This window comes from Uloborus diversus, chromosome 10 (assembly GCF_026930045.1).
Source record: "Uloborus diversus isolate 005 chromosome 10, Udiv.v.3.1, whole genome shotgun sequence".
NCBI classification, from domain to species: domain Eukaryota; kingdom Metazoa; phylum Arthropoda; class Arachnida; order Araneae; family Uloboridae; genus Uloborus; species Uloborus diversus.
The window spans coordinates 47,193,987-47,221,879 of NC_072740.1; the positions used below are offsets into that span (position 1 = coordinate 47,193,987).

Consider the following 27,893-nt stretch of genomic DNA (forward strand, 5'->3'; position numbering starts at 1 on the left):
TAAACTCGTAACAAAATTCAAAATCCTAGTAAAATTTAAGTATTTATGCATTATCAATCAATATTTTTATTTTATTAATCTTTCCCACTTTTATTTTGTCGTGTTAAACAAGAACTGTGTCAGCTTATCCAGTATGTTAAAAAATAAAATTTATAAATATTTACTTCTTGAGTGCTTAAAAGCAAAAGTAATTTTCATGACAAATATTTTTAAAAAAAAATTCTTAAGTAAAGGGAAGGAAAAGATTAAGAACAATAAGAAGAAAGTAATGAATGCTTCAACAAATCAAATCATCTTGCTAAAACTGTTTCGCCATTAATATTATTGATTATGAGGAGTAGAAAGAATAGTTGCCAATTTAAAACAGATGTTTCAACAAAGATAATTAACAGTCAATGGCCGAGCATGAGCTTGACTTTGTTAGTAAATAAGTTTTTTCAATGACACTTTCTTGAAAGTTTAGTCTTGTGTGCAGAAATGAATTAATATCCTTATTCCGTTTATTAATAAATCTTTCAAAAATGAAACAATTTTGAAACAATTAAACATTTTTGAAAAAAATAAACATTTGATCTGAGTTCATTTTAGAAATTAAAAGAAGCAAATCATATATGAGCTATAAGTAGGGGAGAGTGTTGTACCTTGGGACCCTGCGAATTTCTAAGAATCTATTTTTAGCAGCCATGATTTTGTTATCTCTTATAGTAACCTTCACCACTAAATGGTGCTATAGCAAAAATCAGCATCAAATGAGTAAAATTGACGATTTTGTGAGAAAAAAAATGATATTAATGCTTTGCATGCGAAGTAATGTAAGTAGATAAACCGGCTTGCTGCAATTCATTTGAAGAAATCAAATAATACATGCCGTTATATCGCTCTTGTTACTAATATTTAAGAAGACATGCTTCACTAACCTCTTTTAAAAATAAAATTTAGATAAATATCTTTAGTTATGAATGCTCAAACTATATAATACTAAAGGCACAGTTAATGTGTATTGTAATAAATTGTATAATTAACAGAAAACATATTTTTTCTTTAAATAAAAATATTATTTAAACTCAACAGAAAACATGAGCGTCTTCAAAAATAAATTTAGCAAAAAACAGCTGTCGTAAATTTGTGGTTATCTTCTTCGCTTTATGTAATATGTTGGAAAATAGGTTGGTCCTCATGCAATTGTCGCAACGTATAGATTCCTAAACTTATTTTTTTTTTACAGATAAGTTACACACACTCAAAAAGAGTATAAATTATGCTTTACACTATCACAAATTCATCATGTTTAGAGATGTAAGATGTAAGCCAAAAATTAAGATCATATTTTGGTATTTTTTACAAAAACTCATTAAAGAGTCAATTGATAGTACAATAAGGTTTTAGGATAAAATTGCATGCACGCACACACACTCAAGCACAGATATACATATTTATAAACAGCAAAACATCCTTCATGCGATGAATGAAATAAAAATGACAGATTTGACTTTAGTAACATTGACCACACGTGCATGAGAATGTTATGGTGTTCACAAAAATTATGATTATGTTTTGAATTAAATATAAAAATTTTTGAATGTCACTTTTGAAATAAAACCATTTAACTGTTAGTTTAAAAAGTGCAACATTATAGTGAATAAGTTAATAAACATGATTTATCAGAGTAAGCAATTTAAATTTCATCAAAGGAAATATGTAAAACCGCTCAAAAATCTTTACTTTCAATAAAAAATGTAGATGGACTTAACAGGCTGAATCTGCCGTAGTTTTGTCAAGTGTTTCTAGAAAGAGAGAGAATAGATATATTTAAACATAATAAGTTGTAAATATAAAACATATTATCATTTACACAATCGTTTGGATAAAATACGTTTAATAACGGAATTAAAAACAAAAAATGCTATTATGGTATTCATTTTTCTTTGTGATCAAAAATCAACTCGGACACTCACACTGTATAGTCAAACACTAAATTAATAAAGCCTAACATTATTAAACAATTTATGATATATTTTCCTAGTCATAGCTCTTAAAACAAACAAATTTTAAAAGCTGCTTGAAAAAAAAAGGAAAAATTCAGGCGTAGGTTTTTTTGTAACAGGATGCGTTTGAAAAGAGAATGGTGCATACTTTTACTTTAATATCTTGTCGCATAACTTTTAGATTTGATTATAACGTTTAGCCTGCGAGGCACATATTACACCCACTGGATTAGTTTCAGCGCAGAAAACAAAGCGAATAATACATGTTTTCACTTCAGTATACTGTCGCAAATTTTAGACTTGATTATAACGTTTTGTTTCTGAGGCAGATATACCACTGACGGATCGAGCTTTAGCACATAAAGTTTTCTATACAATTCACACGTGTTGAAAACGATTTACAATATTGAACATTTTTTACAGTTGCATTATCGTTTCTCTTAATACTTATATTACTCAGTTAGATTACGGTTGTGGTTTTCCAATACACCTAAATACTGTGTGTGATCCATGATATCACTTATTTTCACCAAGGACCATTACCAAAACGCTTGCACCATCATGCTTAATTATCGATATCTCGAAGCCACACACATTTTTTTGTGGTATCGTTTTAAAAGAAAAGCTAGAGGTTCATCAAAAAGTACTTTTGACTTTTAACCACTTGTTGGATGTCCAAAAACGATTTCTTGATCAAATGAAACACATAAATATCGGTTATTTTGAGCAACAAAAATAAAACTTCAATAGTCACACATGGCAAATGATGCAGCATCACGAAGACGTTTTTTCAAATGTTGAATCAATCATTCATGATGAGTTCGTATTTTATGATTTGCGTGTACTGCAGTCTTAATAAGATCTTTTACAAAGCCTTACGATTATTTTATTCTTTTATTATCAATTTCTGGGGTGGACCAGGTCTCTGAATTTTGTTCAAACAACAATGAGATTGAAAACGCCATCATTATTGCTTTTGATGATAAATTTCTCTACTAACAAGGAAATTTGAAGCTACCTCGTCATGTTATATGATAACAAATAATAAAAACAGAACAAAAATAAATCAGAACACAAATATATGAAAGTGAATACAAATTTTTCTATTCGAAGACCGTTTGAATAATTTATTACGACAGTTTCAGGTAAAATGTCGCAAAATTCAAATAACTCTTGAAGCTAGAAACTATATATTCATGCTGAAGTTGAGAAATTACGTCATGTAATTTAATTAGTACTTTAACAGTTTTTTTTAATTAAATTATTATTACGTTCGTCATGTATTATCTGCGACATTTATGCATCTCATTTACCGTATAATTGTTATCCTCCATTTATTCTCTTTGCATAGTATTGCAGATATATTGATCTATAAAGTTCATTAAAAATTTAGCTTTTTTCTTATTCTCCTGAGGACCATTACAGATACACTAATCAATGAAATTGTAAACAATCTTTCGCAATAAGAACAAGCAGCTAAGTTCTAATAAGCTGAGTACAGCAAGTAGAACAATTCTATTAATGAGACGGAGTTTATATGAGGCAGTTAGACGCAAAAGGATGTAAGTGGACATTTTTCAAGTTTTGAGTAAAACACGTTTAAAGTTGTTGTTCTAGGTAGACTTTCATTGTTTTTTTTCTTCTAAATCAACTGGAGCTACTAGTACTATTTTCCTACCCAAAACCAGAAGAGAGGTACCCCTTCCATTTTTACTTGTTACTTCCAATTTTTTAATTTTGGCACTTAAAAATTATTTTAGGGTTTGCGTTATGAACGTTATTTTTTTCTTGTAAAATATTGAACAGAAAAAAAATGAAGAGAAAAAACACTGAATTGTTAAAACGTTATTCTATGCTAGATTTTTTTTTTTTATTTTCTTCTAATATAAATAAAATTTTTCGAAATAAAATAGGGGAAAAAAGTTTTGATTCTATTTTTTTTCGTTAACACATTTCCGGGTTTCTTCCCCGGAGCAAACCATTCCCATCCAAGGGCGCCCATATGCACAATTTCAAGGGGGGGGGGGGCTCAATTATTTCCCCCTGATTTAGCTGGTTATTTTCCCCAAAAAACCGATTTCAGTACAGATCAGAGTTATTAAAATATGACATTTTTAATAACTCATTCATTAATTGTTGGCGAAGAAATGTTTTGAGTTTTGCAAAGAAAAAAGTATTAAAAGCAAGAAAGTTCTAATATCAAAGGGGCGGAGGGGCTTGAGTCCCCACTTACCCCCCTATATCGGCGCCCTTGTTCCCATCTCTAGTTACAACACTTTTAACTCACTGTTACACGATGGAACTTACTTCCAAGATGGTTATCAAGAAAACACAGCACTGCTTTCAGCTTGTATTGCAGGTGAACGAGCAAAGGATAAAGGCCTTTTATTAAAAAACACTATCATTTGGAACAAATTAAACAAATGTGACTATTTTTTACAAATTTTGGTTACCCATACTAATAGTATTTATTCTAAAACTTTCATGCAAAATAAAATGTAAGTGGTAAATATTAGTCACATTATTTACCATACTATAAAATAATATTCATAATATAATTGTCATAGTATACACCCAAACCTGTTTTTATGCGGTGGATAGGGACTGCATAAAAAATAAACTGTTCGAAACTTTACGAGTAGCTTTAAAAAGTTGTTTTCACAACATAGTTTAAAAAATTTTTAAAGGGGTGGATAGGAACCGCATACAAAAAGTCTCACGTGGAAAATAAACCAAAAACTTACAAAATTGTAATATTTAAAGAAATCAAAATGAACCAAGTGATGATAATTTTTGCCGAGTAGTTGGATGAAATTTCCCGAATAAGGAAATTTTTGGGTGGTCACAGTGACTTCCCATCGGGGTGATCTTCAAGTGACGATATCGTCACTTGAAGATACTACCTCGCGCTCATTTTGAAAATAATTTCGTGAATTAAATCCCAGTCTTTTTGATTGAAATTTTAATATACCGCACAAACAATATTCGCACAAAAAAGTCGCACAAAAAAAAAAAAAAAAAAAAAAAAACGCATAAAAAAAGGATCGCATAAAAACTGGTTTGGGTGTATTAGCGGTTTAAAAAAATAAATAAATAAGCGGTATATTAAACTATTAAAACTTGTGCACATCTGTCTATGTGTATCTGTAACCCCATTTCCTCTTGACTATCAAATGTCTATCAGATCAACACTGGTACCGTTGGATAGAGTGCATCCGGAGGGAAGCTATCCGTCCTATCTTATCCTTTCCTAAATTCCGCCTAGTCTCAACCTTAAGAGGCGGAAATATAAATGTTAAAAACAGTATACAGGACATCCAGTAGAAAAATGATTGAAATCATTAATTGCTAATCACCACAGGCGGCATTGAGCCACCGCATTCGGCGATCGCAGGTAGACGAGCGAAGCGAGCAGGTGGCACAGCTCGCTAGTGATATATTAATAAGTAAAACATTATTTTTAAGGTTATAATTTTTAATGCTACCTAAAATTTTTTAGGCAAAGTACTTATGTATTTTATGTTAGTTCTCTGTCAGCATCGACTCCCGCGGCATAACTTTTTCTGAATTTTACTGCAATTGAATCTGCTACTGATACTGCTAAAAAGTTCTGAACGGAATCATAGTTTTTTTTTTCGCAATTGTTCTTTGTGCAGTGAATTAAAATGAATAATTACGATTACTAGTAGTAAAAATAATTATAATCTTCGTTGTCTTCCTTTCTTTTTTTTTTCAATGTCCATTACGCAGAAAACGTTGCAGATCCTCAAATTCAGATTTATCAATAAATTCAGCTTTATAATTATTTTTATCATTATAATCAATATAATATAGTTTACAATTTTATTTTCCTATCAGCATAATAACTTTATAAAGGTAAAACCAATTTTAAACTCTATGCAGCTAAATAATTTATATCCATTTTGCTGTTTTAAGTGTCCTCAAATCACAAATTTGAAGTTTCCTGTTCGCATTATTAAACTTCTCAGCTTTTATATTTGTTTTTAACTGCGGTGGATAAAATGTTTGAATGCAGAAGTACGTAATTACATGAAAAAAATACAAGTATTCAAATACCGCTAAAAGAAATGCTTTATATGTTTTCTTAAGTTTGCTATCATTATCATCATCACTATTTATCGTACAGAAATAGGGTGAATTGCCGTCCCCCAGAAATGGCCCCCAATGCAGGGTCCCGACTTGCCCCTCCTAGGTCCAGCAATCAGCACTGCATTATTAACTATTATTATTGTTTTCTATTAATTAAATTTACAACTGACAAAGTATTTTACATTGCTTTCTTCCACTCATAAAAGTTCAGAAATAACTATCCAAATAAATTTTTTAATAAATTTTAGACAAGACTCCCTCAGTTTCCTGAAAGCATGGTAGCAATAATGACTTGTGCTGCCATCTATTGAAGAAAGTTGTAAGCTATATCCAAATATATTTCTAAAACGTTCCATTTCTTAAAAAAATCTCAAAGTAAGTAGTAGAAAAGTAGGAAAGCATAGATCAAATACGTTCGTTTAGGATAAACTTGAATGCTTTTTAAATTGTCTCAGTAAAAAGAGAGAGAGATAGAGAAAAATTTATGTACGATGGTTGAAAAGGAAAACTAACATTCCGCTCTTACAAAAGTTTCTTTTCACTTTTATCATTTCTAGAAATTCTCCTGATATTTTGAGTATTATCTATGTGCAACGCCTATTCAAATAAAGTAGAAAATAAGTACCGACACGGCGATACCCGTGATAATAATTCAAAAGCATTATCTTGAAAATAAATGATACTCTTTCATTTATATTCAAGAAATGATTCAAAGTGCAGATATAAGACTTTAAAAATTTAAAGCAAAAGAGAAAATTAGCGAAAATTTTCAGAAATCTATCTTTTTGACTTGCAAACGAAGAAGCTACGACTACCTTTCGACAAAATTTAATTAGCGGACTCTAGGTCCGCCACTGATATTTAGGGAAATAATCTCTATTGAAATATAACTTCAACATAAAATTTTTAAAAGACAAGCGACAAAAACTCAAGGAGATGCTGGAGTTCAAAATTTCAAGTTGCCAAGCAAAAATTGGGTTTGGAACTCATTGCCCTTTTAGAAGAATGACAAATTGTCGAAGAAAAAAAGAGTACGTACATTTTTCATCGCTATTGAAAAATAAATGCAAATGGTATACGATGAGTTGTAAAAAGCTACAACCAGATTTTGACAAAATTGAAGTAGCGGACTTTAGGTCCGCTACTCAAAGTTTTAGGCATACGTCACACGTCAGTTCCTTTCTCCCTCAAGGAACGGTGTTAACAATTTTGGGGTAGTGCGGATCACATTTTGATTGGTATTGGGTTTTCTGAGAGCAGCGCTGACTTTATTTCAGAACTGTTGTCTTTACTTTTACAGGGACCTATGCTCTTATCCGACGGGTAATTTTTAGAGACTAATGTTATCACTGCAACTAGATTGTAAAGGAATTGTTGTCATTCTTGTAAAGTGAAATTTTTACCCTAAATTTATTTTCATTTTTTCACACGTTACTGAAAACATGTGTCACTTGGCATCGCTTTAACTTTTTGGGCACACCGAGCAGCGCCGGGTGACGCAAAAAGCAACATAATAAACCGTTGTATGCCTCTTACAAATGAAATAAAAGCTAAAAAATGAACTTTACATTTCAATAAACATTAACTGATTTTTTTAAAGTTTTCAACTTACCAGATCGCACTGATCCTGCACGTGTGCTGAATACGCTTACCATTGTACCAGATCGCTCACTGTTTTGTCCTCCAAAATGCCATCTTTTATTTTTCTTGCAGCCTATCACAGCTAAAAATCCTTGTCTGTACTTTTTGTGCATGAAACAATACGTCAGAGGATTGCAACACGAAGATACATATGCCAGAAGATGTATCACTGATATGCCAACGTATCCTAAAGAGGAATATATTGTTTTTGCATCGAAAAGAGCCCAAGTGTTCACCACGTAAAGTGGTGTCCAACATAAGAAGAATTCTACAACCACGACAAACAGCATACGGACAACTCTTGTTTTTGCAGCTTGGTTTTTTTCGTAGCTACCCCGCAGTGGCGTGCCTTTAGTTGTCTTATTTCTTCCACCAATTTTTAGAGCTATCTCTTTCCGCAAGCTCAAACCATTGCTTGGGGATGGTCTTAAAGGGTTCAAGTATTGTCTTTCGGGATTGCTGGACCCATTTTGATCTGTAAATATGCACAAAAATACTTAATGTAAGATGTTTCATATAATAAACAAAAATTAAGTTACAAACTTTAATTGAAATTCAGAAAACAAAGGGTTGAAGAGTGAAATAAAATATAGTAACGTTAAATCACGCAATTTTTTGAAAACTGCAGACACATGCTTCGAGGTTTCAAAGTTTCCTTTTTCAATGCAAAAAAATGAGTTTTCGGATGTAAAATCATCTGATAATTGGATGGATTAGCGGCAAAATCCAGATCCGATCTTTACCTGATGACATAACATTCAAAAGCAGTATTTGATCATTTCTTATTTTATTTATCAGTGATTGAAAACGTCGATAAGTGTAAAATTAGATTAATTTATATTGTAAGACAACTGGTTCTCCAATACAGACAGCTCTTTCTCTAATGCGAGAACAAACAGACATGAGTTACATGAAATTCTGAGTAGCAATCAACTTCGGATTTTCCAGTGGTTGAAATTGGGGCGCTACAAGTAGCGACGCTACTGTATTAGCTACATTTTTTAGTAGTTTGTAGTGTAGCGCACTACTTTAAAAAAATGTAGAGTAGCGAGTAGTTCGATAGAACAAAAATAGAAGTTTGAAGCGATTTCTGTAAATTACTTTTTAATAAAGTTTCAAAAAGAAAAGAAACGAGGTTTCAAATGAATCTGACTGGTGCAAGTCTTACGCGAGTAAAACGTGCACCAATAAGATTCGCCAGAGTCTGAAAAATGCAAGCTGATCTCAGACACATTACTTTGACGCCATACGTTCGTTCTATCTGACTCCATTAGTTTAGTTGGCGTCGAAATTTTCAGATTTCCCCAATATTCGCCTTGACTAGAGCATGGCTTAGAAAGAAAAGAATAAGCGATAACTGCCAATTTAGTACCACGTTTGTGTTTTTTACGTCCTTTTAAAGCGTAAAGGAAGTATTGTGTTCTCAAAAAAAATTTGACCCAAAAATAGGCCTTACTTTCCATTTTGCTTGCCCCCGAATGAATGTTGAGTTTTTTTTTCAACCCAACTACCCGTGGACATATGCCTAAGAACGTATAGACACCCGAAGTATCCATTTTGACGATCCCCGAACTAATTACGACGAGTTTTCTCGTGACGTCTGTATGTACGTATGTTCGTATGCACGTATATGCGTATGTATCTCGCATAACTCAAAAACGGTATGTCCTAGAAAGTTGAAATTTGGTGCGCAGACTCCTAGTGGGATTCAGTTGTGCACCTCCCTTTTTGGTTGCATTCGGATTTTCTTAAGGGTCTTTTTACACCTTTTTGGGTGGAAATCATTGTTAATATCAATGCAAACGCAAATGGTGTTATAATTTGAAAAAAAAAAAAGCGACATATCGCCAAGCTTTTAGTCGCCAAGTTTTTTCGCCTTGGGGCAAAAATTTTTTTAAATGTTTCTTTCCTTACTCAAAGCCAATACTATTATCGTTAAATTGGCGTAAAAGGAAGTCATGTGATGCAACATCAGCTCTTTTTTTTTTTTTTTTTTTTTTTTTTTGTGGCATCAGAAAATGTTTAGTGGGCTAACATTTTAGATTTCAATGATATTATTGTGCCAATATCCTACTAATTTGGAAGCTACTGTAAATGTTATAGAAGAGGATGATATTGAACTGCCTTTGCCGGTTAACAACGAATATTAGTTAACGAATAAATACCTTTGTGCTAAAGATTCAAAAAATCAATAATCCAACGTCATCAAGCACAAAAATTGCAGAAAATTGCAGACACGTGTTTCGGTGTTACAAGGAACACCTTTTTCAATGCAAAGAGGTGTGAGCTTCTGGATGAAAAGTCATCCGAGAAAAGCAACACGGTGGAACAGGAGATAGTATAAATATCAAAAAATCGAAATTAAACAAAACAAAAAAGATAAAGTGACACCTGGAGGCAAAATTTATTATATAATTCTATCAGGAAAAAACCGTTAAGTAATACATTTTCCAAGAAAACCCATAAACAATGCGAAAAGTCCAAAAATAAAACCATTCTGAATAAATTAGTATTAAATTTACCAGCGGGAAAAACTATGTATGGAAGCAATGTATAAAATGGAGAAATGTAGGAAAAAACAAAGTGAAGGATAAACATATTGGAATTAGTTAATCACAAAAACGAAATAAGAAAGCAAAAAATGAAAACAATAAAAGTAAGAAATGTACGACGTTTACATAAAAATAATAGAAAAACTAAACCAATTTTAACAAAGAAGTCCACACAGAAGAAAAATAGGGAATTGCAGTAAGATCGTTAACTAAATTAGAACGGTTCCTCAGGATGTAGAACAATTCCCAAAAATCAAGATCTAACGAATTGGGACATTTTTGGATGATTTGATAAGAGTTAAAATCAAAAGAGTGATTCGATTCCCAACAGTGTTGGGCAATACTGGATTTATTCAGCTGTTGTTTTCTCACATAGCTTTGATGTTCTTTTAACCGAAATTTCAAAGAACGGCGGGTCTGTCCGATGTATCCGAGTCCGCAATTGCAAACAATTTTATAGATCCCACAACAATTAAGAGGATGAATAGAATCTTTAAGAGAAGAGAAAGAAAGTTTATTAATAGGAGAAAATGCCACTTGGAATTGGAATCTCTTCAGAATCTTAGCAACCTGAAAACTAATACCAGGGAAGAAAGGCAGTACAACTAAATTATTAGTGTTAAAAGTTCTATTAAGAACAATATTTTGAGATTTTTTGCAAAGTTTTTTATGAATGGAATCAACTAAGGTGGGCGGATAGTCTCTATCAACAGCCACAGCTCTTAAATAGTTAAGTTCCGCATTAAGAACAATATTAATATATTCAGCTTTCAACGCATTTGTTTATCGTGCAATGAATATTTGTTCTTCACCTGAGCTTCTTAATGCGGAACTTAACTATTTAAGAGATGTGGCTGTTGATAGAGACTATCCGCCCACCTTAGTTGATTCCATTCATAAAAAACTTAGCAAAAAATCTCAAAATATTGTTCTTAATAGAACTTTTAACACTAATAATTTAGTTGTTCTGCCTTTCTTCCCTGGTATTAGTTTTCAGGTTGCTAAGATTCTGAAGCGATTCCAATTCCAAGTGTATTTTCTCCTATTAATAAACTTTCTTTCTTTTCTCTTAAAGATTCTATTCATCCTCTTAATTGTTGTGGGATTTATAAAATTGTTTGCAATTGCGGACTCGGATACATCGGACAGACCCGCCGTTCTTTGAAATTTCGGTTAAAAGAACATCAAGGCTATGTGAGAAAACAACAGCTGAATAAATCCAGTATTGCCCAACACTGTTGGGAATCGAATCACTCTTTTGATTTTAACTCTTATCAAATCATCCAAAAATGTCCCAATTCGTTAGATCTTGATTTTTGGGAATCTTTCTACATCCTGAGGAACCGTTCTAATTTAGTTAACGATCTTACTGCAATTCCCTATTTTTCTTCTGTGTGGACTTCTTTGTTAAAATTGGTTTAGTTTTTCTATTATTTTTATGTAAACGTCGTACATTTCTTACTTTTATTGTTTTCATTTTTTGCTTTCTTATTTCGTTTTTGTGATTAACTAATTCCAATATGTTTATCCTTCACTTTGTTTTTCCCTACATTTCTCCGTTTTATACATTGCTTCCATACATAGTTTTTCCCGCTGGTAAATTTATTACTAATTTATTCAGAATGGTTTCATTTTTGGACTTTTCGCATTGTTTATGGGTTTTCTTGGAAAATGTATTACTTAACGGTTTTTTCCTGATGGAATCTATACATATCTATACATATAATAAAATAAGATGTTTGTGTGTATGTGTGTGTGTGTGTGTGTGTGTGTGGCGTGCATCCCGGGAAAACGGTAAGGCCTAGAAAGTTGAAATTTGGTATACTGGTGCAGTTTTTGCTGAAGATGTGCACCTCGGGCTTCGATTTTTGATATTTTTAATAGAAAAAAAGTTATTTAATGTTTTATGCGTTTTTTTTGTACTTTTTAGTACTTTTTACCTCACAGATCCCGAACCAATCGCACCACACAAATATTTTTTGTGCTATAGTATAGGAAATTTAATTTTAAATATGATGAATGAAAAAATTTTGAAGATAGAGCAATTTTTGTATTTTTTATAAATTTTCGCAAAAACCTTTATTTTGCATTTTTTTCTGGGTTTAGCTTTTTTCGAAACCCATCCTGCAAAAAGTATTGAGCCCTCAATTCCAAAATTTTAGTTGGTAATAGTAAAAACATTCCGCCCCCTTCAGAAGAAAAAAGTTTTTAAAAATACGCAAAAGTTTTTTTTTACAATTTTTTAAATGCAGAACACGACGCGACCTGTAAGCATTGCCGGCTGAGTTCCGCACTTCCTCATCACGTGACCTAACTGAAATCGTTTGCTTTCTCTTCACTTTTTTTTTTAACGTTCAGAGATTTCTCAAATCTTTATTTTTTCCAACTTTTTTTTTTTTCTGGACTGTTTCTTATATTTATTTTTGGTCAAATATTTTTGGGCATTTTAATTCAATAAAAGCGGTGATTTTTTTAAGCTTTTGCAAGCGCTGCTTTTTGGACACTACAGGGAACATAGAGCCTTTTTTTGCGTGTAATTTTAAGTAAATAAATAAAGCCTGCGTTTTTTTTGCATGATTTTTGTAGGGATTGGTGGTTATGTTTGGTAGATAGAGAGATGATATTAAATGGGCAAAAAATGTTTTTTTTTTTTTTTTACATAAAAAGGATTGTTAATTACTATCAGAGGTAGATATGCGTGGATCGTATAGATAGATAGATAGAGAGAAAGAAAGGTGGACAAATATAGAGGTGGATACAGTAGATGAACAGTAAGAAATAGAGGAACTTCAACGGGGGATCAAAAGCCCCTCCCCCACACACACCATGACTTTAAAAAAACAATGCTTTCACATAAAAGTGGAAATGCTTTTTGTTATTTTCCGACAAAATTTGCATGAAGAGTATGCCTTTTGTGCCTCCCCTCCCCCTCCCTGAAAAATATTCCAAAATACATAACGGGAGATAGATCTATAAAATACTTTATTCAACACAAAATTTTTTTAAGCAGCAGCCGATGGCGGCAACCTTGGCGTAAAAAGGCGAATGTTAATATTTATGTATAGAGAAAAAGATTGATTAATACCATCGACAATTTTTTTTAAGCAGCCGCCGAAGAAGTCAACATTGGCGCTAAAGGCGAATGATAATATTGTTATATAGACAAAAACATTGATTAATGTCGTCGCTAAATTGTCTAAGCAGCCGCCGAAGGCGGAAACCCTGGCGCAAAAAAAGCGAATTGCGTAAAAAGGCGGACCAGCTGGTCGCCGAAGGCGGCTAGTAATAAAATAAGATGTTTGTGTGTGTGTGTGTGTGTGGCGCGCTTCCTGGGAAAACAGTAAGGCCTAGAAATATGAAATTCGGTATACAGATACAGTTTTTGCCGAAGATGTGCACCTCGGGCTTCGATTTTTGATATTTTAATTAGAAAAAAAGTTATTTAATGTTTTATGTGTTTTTTTTGCACTTTTTAGTACTTTTTACCTCACAGACCTCGAACCATACGCACCACACAAATATTTTTTGTACTATAGTGTTGAAAATTTAATTTTAAATATGATGAATGAAAAAATTTTGAAGATAAAGCAATTTTTGTATTTTTTATAAATTTTTGAAAAAACCTTTAATTTGCATTTTTTTTTCTGGGTTTTATTTTTTTCTAATATCATCCTGCGAGAAGTATCAAAGCCTCATTTCTAAAATTTAAGTTGGTAATAGTGAAAACATTTCGCCCTCTTCAGAAGAAAAAAGTTCTTAAAAATACGTAATAGTTTTTTTTTTTTTTTTTTTTTACAATTTTTTTAATGCTGAACACATTATGTCTTTCCACGCATCGGTCGAAAAAAAAGCGTTCTTCAATCTTTTATGCTTCTGACGTCACTACTTGGATTTCGATTCGATATTTACGATGGAATCTTAATCACAAACAATTGTTAATCTTTTTACAAATGTTTTTTTTTTTTTTTTTACTATATAGCTTACTTCTACATTTTATGACGTGATGACCACGTGTTTTTCCGGTAGCGCTTGCTTTTTTTCTTTCCTTTTTTTGTTTTATTTAGGGATTGCATTTATTTCATTTTCCATTCCTCCCCCCCCCCCCCAAGCTGGACGTTTTGCTGTATCAATATTAGGTTACATTTCATAGTTGTGCGCATATAGTTCAATAAAAACAGCGAGAATTTTTTTCTTTGTCAAACGCTACTTTTTGCACACTACGGGGAATTTTGGAGATAACTTTTTTTTTGGCTCTTTTTAAATAAAAAAAGCGGTTTTTTTGAGTGATCTTTGTTTTTATTAGGAAACGGGCGGGGAGGTTAAAATAAATAGAGATGGATAAGAAAATTAAGAGATAGATCGTAAAGGTAGATAGCCGCCGAAGGCGGCAATCTTGGCGTAAATAATGTGAATGGCACAAAAAAAGATAGAGATGGATTGATTAATACTGCTGCCAAATTTATTTAAACAGCCGCCGAAGGCGGCAAACTTGAAGTAAAAGGTAAATGACAAGTTAGCCAAACAGCCGCCGTAGGTGGCTGCTTGCATAGAAAGGCGAATGGCGTAAGAAGGCGAACCAGCTGGTCGCCGCTGGTGGCTAGTTATATAATAAATTTTGCCTCCAGGTGTCATTTTATCTTTTTTGTTTTGCTTAATTTCGATTTTTTGATATTTATACTATCTCCTGTTCCACCGTGTTGCTTTTCTCGGATGACTTTTCATCCAGAAGCTCACACCTCTTTGCATTGAAAATGTGTTCCTTGTAACACCGAAACACGTGTCTGCAATTTTCTGCAATTTTTGTGCTTTATGACGTTGGATTATTGATTTTTTGAACGAATATTAGTGTTATGGAAATGTACGGTAACGAACATTTTTCCGTTTCATGCGAACTTTACCAGTAAAGCAAAAAGTTTTCGATTTCAATGTCTTCCGCATATACAGTCGAATCTCAACTTACGCGAAAGATACATTCCTATACTCCTCACGTACGTTGAAATTTCGAGTTGTAAAAAAAAGGGTATCTATACGATATTTTATGAACGTTACCGAATATAAACAGAGAACTGAAATTTTACTGTATTAAAAAAAAAGCTGTTGTTGAATAAAAATACTGTAAGGATGCACAAAATCAAAGGGAGAGAATGGCATAAAATGAAACAGTACGGTACATATAGTATGTAGCAATAATAAAATGAAGCTTTATAACAATACTGTACAAAATATGTACAGTAATTACATTTGACGCACTTTTTAGTTGTTCAAGTATATCAAAAATCTTTAAACTTCATTAGTTGTCAGAAACGTTTTATTTTCCTTTCTATTCTAAAACTTTAGATAAACAGCCAGCTTATGTGAAATTATGTTTCATCAACTTCATATTTAGGATGAAAAAGATGCGGAGTGGCGATTTGTAAATTAACTAAACGATGTTTCGACTCGACTAGTACAGTGCGGGGAACTTCCATTTTCAACGATGCGAAGAGGATAGTCCATTCACGAAACTAATGTTTAGTACCCAAAAAAGAAGATACCTAAGTCTTGCGATTCCCTTCCGAAAAATTTCGTGTTGCTTGGTGAAGAATTCGCGATAGCTCCAAAATTCATTACTCGAGAAAGGTCGCTATTAAGCCATTTCGCGTAAGTTGAATCACGTTGTAGCGCGAGTTTACTATAGTTTAAACCTGCACATTGAAGTAAGGTAAGCATTCTTAGTCATATTTCATATTTCGGACATTTATTAATATTTAATAAAACATACTAGTACCGTTTGAGATATTTTTCCTATTTCGTTATTTTTTCTTTTTTACTGATTGAGTATTGATATATTAAAAAATGAAAGTCTATTATTAAATATTGTAAGTTTTTCAGATAATTTGGTAAAATTGAAAAATGATTTTATTTTATTTTATCAGTAGCATAAGAAAGGAGATGGTGTCCATGTCCGGATCCCTAGCTTGAAATTAAAAATCAATAATTTAGTTCTTACAAAGTATAAGTTTCTATAAAATTAACTCCTATAATGAAAATTAAAGTTTTTCTCCTTTGTTTAAAAGATGTTTTTAATCATCCAAATCAATTTTACGTATATGTATGTCTATATAAAATTTAAATCAAATTATGATTGTATCTGATTACATTTCCAAGTTGCCAAGTTGCACTTCCTGAATGAAATATTAACTGTCAGGTAAGGATTAAAAATTTGAAGGTTGAATTCTTTTAACTTTTAAAATTCTTTCTTGCATCGTAAAAATCGAAAAAAAAAAAAAAGTTTGGAATGACAAATTGGCTCAGTAAAGGGCAGAAATAATAAATAATTCTGAGTAATATCCCATGTTCAAATGTGCCAATTTAGCTAATTCCATGCCTAAGTACACCATAACACAGAATTATGGATTTAGTTTTCTATTCATTTTTTTAAAAAAGAATTATATACATAATTGATTCCACTTAAATATTTACTTAAAATGAAGAACAATTTGTTTTTTATGTATTTTTATATCTATTTTTATCGTCAATAAAATTATTTAGGGGAATTTTTGTGTGAGTAACATGTAAAATGTCATGTTATAAACTAATTATATATTTTATTAATCTAGTAGCAATATAAAATTAAAGTAATATCATTACAAGTTACAACCAACTAAATTTTTTTTTTGTACTCAACAGAGTAAAAAAAAAGAGTTTTGTTCTTAATACAATGAATCACTTCCTTTTCATGTAGTGTGAGTCACAACTGAGCTTTATCCATGTACACAGAATATGCAACGAAATGGGTGAATTTCAATGGCTAGGATATATAAATGAAGAAGCAAACAAGGTAATACAACTTGAAAAACTCAATTTTTTGTCACAATAGTATTTTCATGGTCAGATAAAGGTTTTCAGGTTTAGCTCACTAGTAGAGTAAGTCACGCATGGAACTTGCTATTTATTAATATAAACCACTTTTTGATTTTTTTCGTTCAATCCTCAAACGGTGTGTATGTGTATGCTTTTTATTTATTTATATTTTAAGAAGTAGCGAAGTAGCGACTACTTTTCAAAAGTAGTTTTCAGTTCCTACGTTTTAAAAATAGTAGTGTTAGTTAACTACATTTGTTATAAAATAGTTGCAGTTCGCCTTATAAAAAAATTAAAAAAAAAAAAAATCCGACCACTGGGTTTATCAAACCTAAATGATAGAAATTTCCTGTGAAATATCATTTATGAAATTCCAAAGCATCATTGTGCCATATTTCTCATTGTCATTATATCCCATGTTAGACACTTTAAATTCAAAAAAAAAAAAAAAAAAACACATTTTGTCCTTAAAAATATTAATTCAATGTAAAAAAAAATAATCTCCGTATGTATAGAATTCTATGCTTTAGATCAAAAACGTGTAAAATTATCGCTACAACATGACAAAATAAACATGAATATTTCTTAACATTGAACTCATGCAGATGTTTCCCATCCGAATTCAGCACTATTGCAGCTGTATCTATTCTTCCTTAAAGACAGTATTTTTGCGAAGCAAAATCAAACAGTTAATTTACACCAGCTTTTTATTAGTGCACTTATTTTTTGGCGGTGCCATTTCTTTGCTCTTTTTTTAATCTAAGAGAGCAATGAATTATTTTTTAAAAAAGTTTTTACTTGCTTATTTTTGTTTCTAGGTACTGAACTAGATTTTACAGCGAATATAGTTTCCACTGTTGACAGAATAACACTTTCGGAAGGACTTTTAAAGCAAAATATAAAGCTGTCAAGTTAGGGATAAAATGTCTGATATCCTGTGTAATGGCCCACTGTGTGCTTTTATTTTTTTGAAACAAACGCTAAAAAATAATTAGTAAGAAAAGAAGGTATACACCTAATAAATTTGCAACAGATTCGAGGGGTATACCGCTATACTAATTAAGATCACATTCGCTGATGTTCTAAAAAATATAAACATGGGATAAGTTAACTTCATTAAGGTATCCGACTGCATTTGAAGACATTTTTTTGAAAAATAACTGGGACATTTTTTAAAATGTTATTTTTTAACTACATATGCTTCAAAACTTTGAAAACCATTTCAAAACAAGTTTTCAAAAAATTATTTTTTAAAAAAATTTAAAAATTTGAAGAAAAATAGCAAAAAAAAATCTGTCTTACGCTAACAGCTATGGACAAAATTCGTTCTAATCACACATAAATCTTTGTAGTAATACATTTGTATGACACTTATGTGTGTTTTGCTCTAAAAGATTTCTAATTTTTCAAAATAGTTCTGAAATATAGCTGAACAAAGTTCCTACACTGGTATTTTTTTGAAAACAAATGCTTTTGTTTAAACTTATCCACATAAAAATATTACTTAATTTTAAAATTCAGCTTAGCTTTAGAGGAAAACATCAAGAATATTACAGAGAACTATCTCAGAAAATTTCGCATCAGTACTTGAATAACTTTTTGAGACATCATTGTTACAGTAGGAAGCTTTCTTAAAAAATATCATTCTTCAGAAAATGTATTTAAACGCAGCTTCCGCTCTGGAGTTTAGTGTACGACTCTGTAATAATACAGCTATAACTCCAGTTGTAGTTCTTGTATAGTAAAAACTAAGACATTTTTGGAAAGCTAATCTATCAGACTACATAACGGAATCATAAAACAAAATAACGAATATTTCATTGAAAGTGTCGATTTTAACGCAGTGAATACCTTAAAAAAGAAAAAAAAAAGAAAAAAAAGAATCTTAACAAAACATACGAAACTGACACTTTCACAAGCTCAGCGTAAATAATCAGCATTAAAATGTAATCCGTGAAATCATCCTCCTAATGTGTTCTACAAAGTGGTGCAAACATAACGTCCTGGTTCATCCGAAGCCCTAGAAGCCTATCTGTTGAACTAATCAGACCAAATTTTAGATATAGTTGTTCGAAGGTATGCGCTCAAGATTATGACACTTTTGAACAACTCACTGCTCAAGCTTACTTGTATAGTGTGAGAATTTCAAAATTTTTATTGGAAACACCCTCTTCTTCTGTCCGAAAATCGTATCGAAAAACAACACATGAGGCAGTGAGAAGCAAGGGGATGTAACTGACAAAATTAAAAATGTAGAGATAACCAGTACAAATGGTAGGTGAACCTCTCTTCTGTCTTGGGGCAAGAGATAGTGTTAGTAGCTGTGGTAGGAGCTGCTATACAGCACGATTTAGACAAAAATTTCAACGAAAGCCTACCTAGGACCTTATCTTAAAACGTGTTTTACTTAACATTCCTTTGCTTCGCACTGCCTCAAATGTCTTTGGAACGGTAGACAGGAGACGAAAATTGCTGGTGAGAAGAAATTTGCTAACAAGATGATTACAAAGGACTAATACTAATACGGGAATGGAAGAACTCTTACTAGCTTTGAATAATTCTAAGGAATAAACAGTAGAAAAAGCAACAATCACAGAACATTACGTGGAATGCTCTTCTTGTGCAAAATCTTTTTATAAGAAGTGTGGAAATAATTTTATTTCAGTCGAGTGTTCAAAGTTGCCAACTGGCAATTTTCACTTCATTCCAAACGTTCAAACGCCATTTGTGATTTTCAATTCGCTGATTAGTTTGCGTAAGAAAAAAGTTTTATTTCTATTCGAAAGTTTTGAAATCCGTTCGCTATAACCGTGAACACTGCGCAGTTTCAAATCATCACAATCTCTATCAAATACCTTCAAAAAATTGTCTAAAATTTTGTTCGAAGGGTCCTACGGATAAACCGCCAACTTATTCTTTGACCACCCTGTACATTAGGGTGGGCCAAAAAAACTTTTTTTGTGGAAATCTGTTTTTTAGTAGCGCGGAAATTTCCTATATGGGCCTGTTATTATCCTCAAAAAATTTCACTAAATTTGTTTTTTTATATTTAGCCTGCTCTATTTCACCTTGAAAAACTGAAAAAAAAGGCAAAAATGAATTTTTTTTCAAAAAAAAAAAAAAGGAGGAAGGGTCAAAAATAAAAGTTTAAAACTAGTTTTAGCAAACATTAGAAGTATCTGTCAGTGAATTAGTTGAAACCCTCAAAGACTTTCATACATTTCCGTAGAATATTTATCTAAGCTCCTTTAAGACTGAAACATGGCAAAAATGAAAAATATTATTATTATTATTATTATTTTAAAGTAGTTTCAAAATAAGTAAATACTGAAATGTTACGCAATACATTACTTAGAAAAAACATTGAAAATTCAATCAATTTTATGCGACATTTGTACGCCAATTTTAAGAAATGCATACACTCAAATAAAAAATAGTTATATAAGATGCTAATTTTTTAATCTTCGGTTCAAAATGTTTCTCCTGGTTAATAAACATCGCTCAACTGCTTTTATTATTCCTAAGATTATTTTATAACTATTTTATATATGTTTGACAAATAGAGCCCTTGAGTATTAAAAAATGTGAATCCCCTGAAGTCCTTTAAACTGACCAATGAATTGAACGCAAATATTCTTCCTTTTCTTAACCCCCACAGCTGGGAGTATAAGCAATTAAAGGAGTTCTCTCTTGTGCCCAGTGTCCATCTTGGGGGAAAGAAAAGTTTCCCGGCCGGCTGCGCTCCAGTCAGAACGAAATTCTGTTAACGGCCGCAAAGATGACACCCTTCAAAAGACATCTGGCCATCAAAAATTAGCATCTGAAGCACATGTAGCACTGATAGAAGAACTAAGTAGTAAGTACATCGGTCATTTATGACTAACAACTGGTGAAAGTGCAAAAGAAATTTCGCAAGGTATTATAGGCTTTGAAAAAAGTATAACATGAGCTTGCTTAACTTATCGTTTATTGGATGCGACGGAACAAATGTAAATACGGGATAGAAAGGTGGAATAATTCGTTTACTCGAGACCAATCTCAAAAGACCTTTACAGTGGAACATATGTCTGCTGCATACTAATGAGTTGCCACTGAGGCATCTTATTCTGGAATTGGACGGTTGCACAAAGGGACAACATTCATACTCTGGAGCTATCGGACAACTTCTTAGAGATTGTGAAAAAAATCCGATGGTCAAATTTGATAAAATTGACTGCAATCTTCTGACTTTGGAAATGGAAGATATAAAAAAGTACTGAACAACAATATTTGTATCGAATCTGTCGTGCCGTACAAGATGGTAGCGGCCCTTCTAGAGTGGCTGACAGTAGCCCAGGCAAACTCAGTCATGCGCGATGGCTGACAACTGCAAACCGTTTGTTACGATTGTATATAGGCACTCCAACTCCATCAGAAATCTTACACTGCTTGTAAAGCATGCAATGCTAGTTTTATGCTCCAATGTGGTCTGGAATAAAAATGAAACCGAACTGCCAGTATGGTGCCCAACATTTTTGGAAAATGATTTCTCTTGCAATGCAGTTTCCAGACAGCGTTAAGCAGATAATTTTCAAAGTTCTCTCAAATAATGCATATTTCGCTCATCCTGAACAGCTACTGTTGACAATGTTGTTTGACTCAAGAAAATACATTCGGGAATTAGCTGTTAGGCGCATTCTGAACTCTAGAAATAAGAAGACGAAGAGCTCGGATGGTGTACGATTTTTTAAGCGTCCTAAACTCAAAGTCGTTGGTTATGTTGATTTAGTTGATTGGGCAATTGTGTTGTAACAGAGCCACCTCTTACAATGCATCTAAAAGACCAAGACTTGAAAGAAATGTGCAAAGAGCAGCCTACAGAATTAACTTTCGAGAAAGTTCCCTGTCACACGCAAGCTGTGAAACGTTCTGTGAAACTAATAACCGAAGCTGCAATAAAAGTTCATGGTGCAACTGCACGAGATGGATATATTCGTGCCAAACTTCAAGCTATGAAAGAAATTTCATCATTTTATAACAAGGGACAATATTATTCCAAAAAATAATATTCATTATGTGCATGAGGTATTATAAATCAAATTTGTAGATTTTTTTTTTCAAAATTTTATTATCTCCATATGTAATTTTAGAAAATGTATGATACTATTGCGTGATAATAATTACTATGATTAACAGTGTTATTTAGTTAATTAGTCTATGATTTAATTTTGAAAAATAATTTTCACATTGGATTTTAAAGAAATTCAATATTTTTTCATTTTCCTACAGTTTTTGATGTCAGAAAGGTGCGGTTAAATGCTCATTAAACTCAATAAAACATTTTATAGGCTCGAAATGGCTCATTTTATATCATTTTCGGTGCATTCCAGCAAAATATTCGGAATTTATTTAAAAAAAAAAGACCCAAAATTCATTTTTCTTTCTTTTTTTCGGTTTTTCAATGTCAAATAGGGCCGGCTAGATATTTTTTAATATCCAAGAATTTTTTTCTGAGTGCTAACTAGCTCACTACGCAGCTTTTTAACGCTTTATCCAAAAATTCATTTTGAAAAAAAAAAAAAAACATTTTGTGGCTTATTTCGACCCACCTAACTGTACATATATGCATACAACAACTATACTCATATACCAGTCCATTCCTCCACACACTACTTTTTTAAGTAGTGCCCTAAGATTGCCTACTGTTTTTCACCACACACGCTTTGTTCAAATGTAAAAATCTTGAACAAAGCAGGAACTGAAATTTGAAATGCGGCTGGATAACTAAGCTAAACGTGCTTTACTTGTCCCTTGCTGCTAATTTTCTAGTGGCCCATTCATATACAGTTCTTGTAAAACTCATTTTTCCAAATATTTTTAAAACCTGGATAACTCAATAGTGGAAACTCCCTTTTCAGGAAAGATATTACTCAGCAGTACCAAAAACATTTAAGTAATAATAATGTCAGTGAACCGACCTTTTTTCAAATTAAATTCACACACACACACATATTATATATATATATATATATATATATATATATATATATATATATATATATATATATATATATATATATATATATATATATATATAGCGGAAAAAAATGAAGCACATATTTCAAAGTAATTTTTCTGCTTTTAAAGAAAAAAATATATTAGCCTTCAAAGAAAAAAAAAGCGTAACAAGACATCTTGAGTCCTTTTTAGCTTTATTTTATTTAAAAAAAAATGAATAACATTACATAAAAAACACATTATTTTAATGATACTGGCAGCACTAAATAATCCAAATATTTCACTAGCCAAAATATAATTTATTCTCACTATCTCCCTCGTCAAGATCAATTGTTTAAAAAAAATTATTGCGAAAGATTCAAAACATTTTTACCTGTTCTTTTTCCCTTGTTAAAATTCAGTTTCGAACCAATGCAAAGCTTCCGAGCAATAAGGGAGTAGAAAATTATCATTATCAGTAGAGGTATGACGAGCAGAACAACATCTAAGTAGATATTAAAAATTCTTTCAGATTGAGCATCTGGCCATTCTTCACGACATTTGTATTTCCCTGAAAAATTTAAAACATGTTTTAATTAAATTGCGTAAAGTTACTCTTTTTATGGACATAGCAGGATTCTGATTACATAATGACTTAATTAAAGCTTGTGGTGTTTAATTTTAGATGCTTTAGGAAAAAATGTTGCATGTTAAAATAGCAATCAATAAATGTATCAATTATTTTGAACAAAGAGGAATGATTTTGGTAATTTATAGAAGTTTAGCAGTATTGTTGGCAATTGAAAGACTTTTTTTATTTTCACTACTTGGATATTGTACGTTTTCAAATTAGTTTAAATGTGTATCTACGATTTTCAATAAAATCTTGACATTTATAATGCAAAATGACATTTGGTTATTAAAATAAAGTTATCTGAAAAGTAAAGTTTTTCAAACATTTTCTTTCTTTTCAAAATCTGGTGAACCTCGTGTTAAGGTCCAGGCACAAGAACTGCGTAAAACTATTTTTTTTTATTGATTTTCATTTTTAAAATTTCGGTTTTAGTTTATTAGTGATTAATTAAATCACCGATTTTGTTTGAAGAGCTAACTTTCGATAGAAGAAAAAAGGAATAGGGGGAAGTGACCGATTTCTGCGCACTTAACAGAACTACACCTTAACCATGGCTTGTCTGAGCATGTGAAGTATATGACATTCAAAATCTATTACATAAAGTCTCAGGGTAATTGCGTTGTTTAACAATAATGCAGAAGAAGAAAACAGCCATGGAGGTAGGAGTACAGGAGAGAACATGCCGTATCTACTCCCATTGTCGCGTTTGAGGTAACTGAGAGAGAGCGGCGGCCATGTTGGGTGGTAAGAAAGGGGAAAAATGACTCGTATTACGCGAGCGAAAATTTCGAGTGCTTTACTTTTCTAGCTTAAATTGATAATGAAAGTATTTACTGCCTACCTAGGAAATTGGAAAAAAAAATGCCCAACTCAATTATATTTTAAGCTTTAAATTTCCAATGAATAAACAGAAATGTTTCTGTTTATAGGTATGATGGTACATCTTTACAACACATAGACCGTTCCGTTAGTTTAAAATAAAATTACCTGTTAAGTCTCTAAAAGAAAAATATTGGTTGGTATAAAATCTTAAGGTAATATGAAAATCATTAAAAAAACTCATTGTAGAAGCTCATGATTTTAATTCAATATCATATCGAAGAAATTATGAAGCTAGGTCCTTATACAAGTCAAGTTTTAAACAACGTAAAACGTATTACACAAATAAATATTGACAAACCATTTTTCAAAGACTTAATATGAAAGTCTAAATCTAAAAACAACATAAACATTTTGAAAAATTTATTTTTCAATGTATATTTGAATGACATTTTTTTCTTACCCGGACCTAAAATTCCAAATTTCAGCTCAAAGTAACAATTTGATTCTGTTTTAAGGCTATCATTTAAAATTTTAAAACTTCACTAAAATAAAGAGTTCATATTTATAGATAAACAACGAGAAACAGTACACATCGATGTTCAGCTAATTGTATAATTAATGTCTTTAGTTAATTAAAATTAATTTAGTGACAAATGAATGCTCCACTGGTTTTAAAATATTTTTAAAAACACAATGATTTTCCCATAGATAAGATAACAAAGTTATTTAAATTATCAAAACTTTGCATCCTCCAGTCCAGATTACGAAATTAGAATACAGCACAATGGAAAAAAGCAGCTAGAAATCAACAAAGATAAGACTAACATGAAGGAAAGACTAAATTTTGATAAAATTGCCAACATGAGGATAAAAATAAAATAAAACTGTGACAAAATTTAGATAAGTTTTTTAAAAAGGAATTTCAAGCAAATGTTTAATAGCATGAAATCCAAAACAACTTAAAAACCTACCCATTCAGTTCTTTGAATTTGGATTATTGATTATTTATTTATTTATTATTATTACAGATGCACGGCATATCGGTAGTATACGGCATATCGGCAGACAAACCGATTATTCGGTTTGGCCGATTACTTCAATATTTGAGAACCAAATGTAAACAAACTTAAAACTTCGAAAATTCGTAAAAAAACATTTTTTTATGCAACGAATGAAAGTATCAGTATAATACAATTTTACAATATTAATTCAAATTCTTACTTATTAATTTTATCACATCTAAAATAATTTTAATGTTTGAAAAAACGCCCAGACCTTAAATTTAAATCTTGTTGTTTTTCAATGTTCATTAAATCTTGTGACACATTACACTACCTTTACTATGACAAACAAATATGATACAATAACAAAAAAATCCATAATGCTAATTAGTAATAAATGTAGAACATTAATTTATTACTATTTTACATTAAATGCTAATGTTTTTACATAAAATCATGGATGTAGGAACCTATACCTCCATGCATAAAATGTGGAGCTAAAATTTTTCTTTTTAAAAGAAAACATTTGTATTTTAAATTTTGATGCATTGTAATTTCTAATTTTTACCAAAGATGAAATGAAAGATTAAATATTGATTGAAAAAAAACAACCTTTTTAAAATTAATCCTTGTAGTCAAAGTTTTTTGTACTTAGTAGCAAAAAATGAAAGTATTTGACAATGTTTCAAATTTCATTTTACAGTTTTATGAATGGACTTATGTACAAGTTACCGAAGAGTAGCAGCAAATCACTTCAGTAAGTTTTAATTTGTAGCAACTTGGGTTTGTATTTGTATGTAAGATAGATGCAAGATTATTTATGACATAACATGTTACCATGATTATCTGTTATTGAATCATATATTATGAAAGAAATTAATTATCCATTTATGCAGAATTAGATAGATATAAACCAAATCATCCATTTAATGCATTCATCGTTTTTTTTTTGAATGATTATTAAAATAATAATCATATTTTACGTGGACAAATTCAAGATGTAAATGGAAATGCATGAAAGTTTCCCAAAATGATTGAATTAATTCTGAAAACTTCAGGTGTTTTTTGCATAAGGATTAATTTTGGACTTTTCAATTTATGTTGCATAGTGTGCTGACGAAACACAATCTCACATTCTCTACAAATACCAAAAACATTCGATGAAAAGACGAGCTTCCCTTTCGACTCATAGGAGATTAGCGGTAAAGACGTTGAAACGACATCAGTTAATGGCAACGCAACACGCCATCGAGTCGAACTCTGTTTAAAATTCGACAAAAAAGTTTGACGATTTCCGTATCTCACAACATTGCAAACACACTTTCTCGATACACCCAAGATGGCGGCCGGTTACGGTTATCGCATCGAGAAATTCCCCCAGTGCTCCATCCAGTTATTCCTACATCCATGAAAACAGCTAACTTGCATCACGCAGAATTACCCTATACAATCGGAGAAATCTTATATCAAAGAAAGGTACGAAACTGAAAAAAAAAAAAAAAAAAAAAAAAAAATGCAATTATTAACCAAAAAATGTCATACTCTACTTGGTAATCCTTTTCATACAAAGAAAGTGTCTCTTAAACACTTTTGTACTTTATTTGGCTAGTTCTTTTTGAGTGATTATATTTACTTCACTTGTGAAAAAAAGCTTTCAAACCTAAAAAATTCAAATCTAGTGGCTTATGTGAGGTAGTAGATATAACAGGGTTATTCTATTTAATTTACTACCAGGTTTTCACGAAAAAGTGGGTGGAATGATCGCCTAAGATTGGTAAAATAGGATCTGCTATCTTTGACTCAGTATTTGTCGTCAAATTGATGAAGTCAATTATAAAATGACTCTTACTTATTCATCTAATGGTAAAACAGATACAAACTGCTTCTATTTGGCCTTCATGTAGAAGCTGCAGACATAGTCTCAAGCTCGGAGATGTGAACTTAGGAGGAGAGAACTGTGTGCTGTACATAAATTATTGGTTTAATCATAAAAGCATAAAATCCGACATTAAATTATTAGTGCAAGTAACATTTAAATATATTTCAAACTGTTACTGAGCAGAAATACATAACAAGGATTGCGCAGAATTATCCGCAATGACAAGCGGTTTCCTTATATCTTGCAAACTGCTAATATCTTGCAAACTGCTAATATCTTGCAAACTGTTACTGAGCTGAAATACATAATAGAGATTGCGCAGAATTATCCGCAAAGACAAGCGGTTTTCTTATATCTTGTAAACTGCTAATATCTTGCAAACTGTTAATGAGCAGAAATACATAACGAGGACTGCTCAGAATTATCCTCAAAAACAAGCAGTTTTCTATG

The 27,893-nt window shown here is 31.5% G+C and overlaps 1 protein-coding gene across 1 annotated transcript in view; it reads right to left on the reverse strand.

Moving 5' to 3' along the window:
- Positions 1-5,326: 5,326 nt before the first annotated feature.
- The window catches only part of LOC129230990 (gastrin/cholecystokinin type B receptor-like), a 104,657-nt gene continuing 82,090 nt past the window's right edge, over positions 5,327-27,893 (reverse strand). Inside the window, exons 2-4 of the mRNA XM_054865234.1 lie at positions 23,502-23,678; positions 7,748-8,211; positions 5,327-5,413 (exon numbers count right to left, since the gene is read on the reverse strand). Coding sequence (XP_054721209.1) covers positions 5,327-5,413; positions 7,748-8,211; positions 23,502-23,678 — 728 coding nt within the window. The remainder of the gene's footprint in view (positions 5,414-7,747; positions 8,212-23,501; positions 23,679-27,893) is intronic.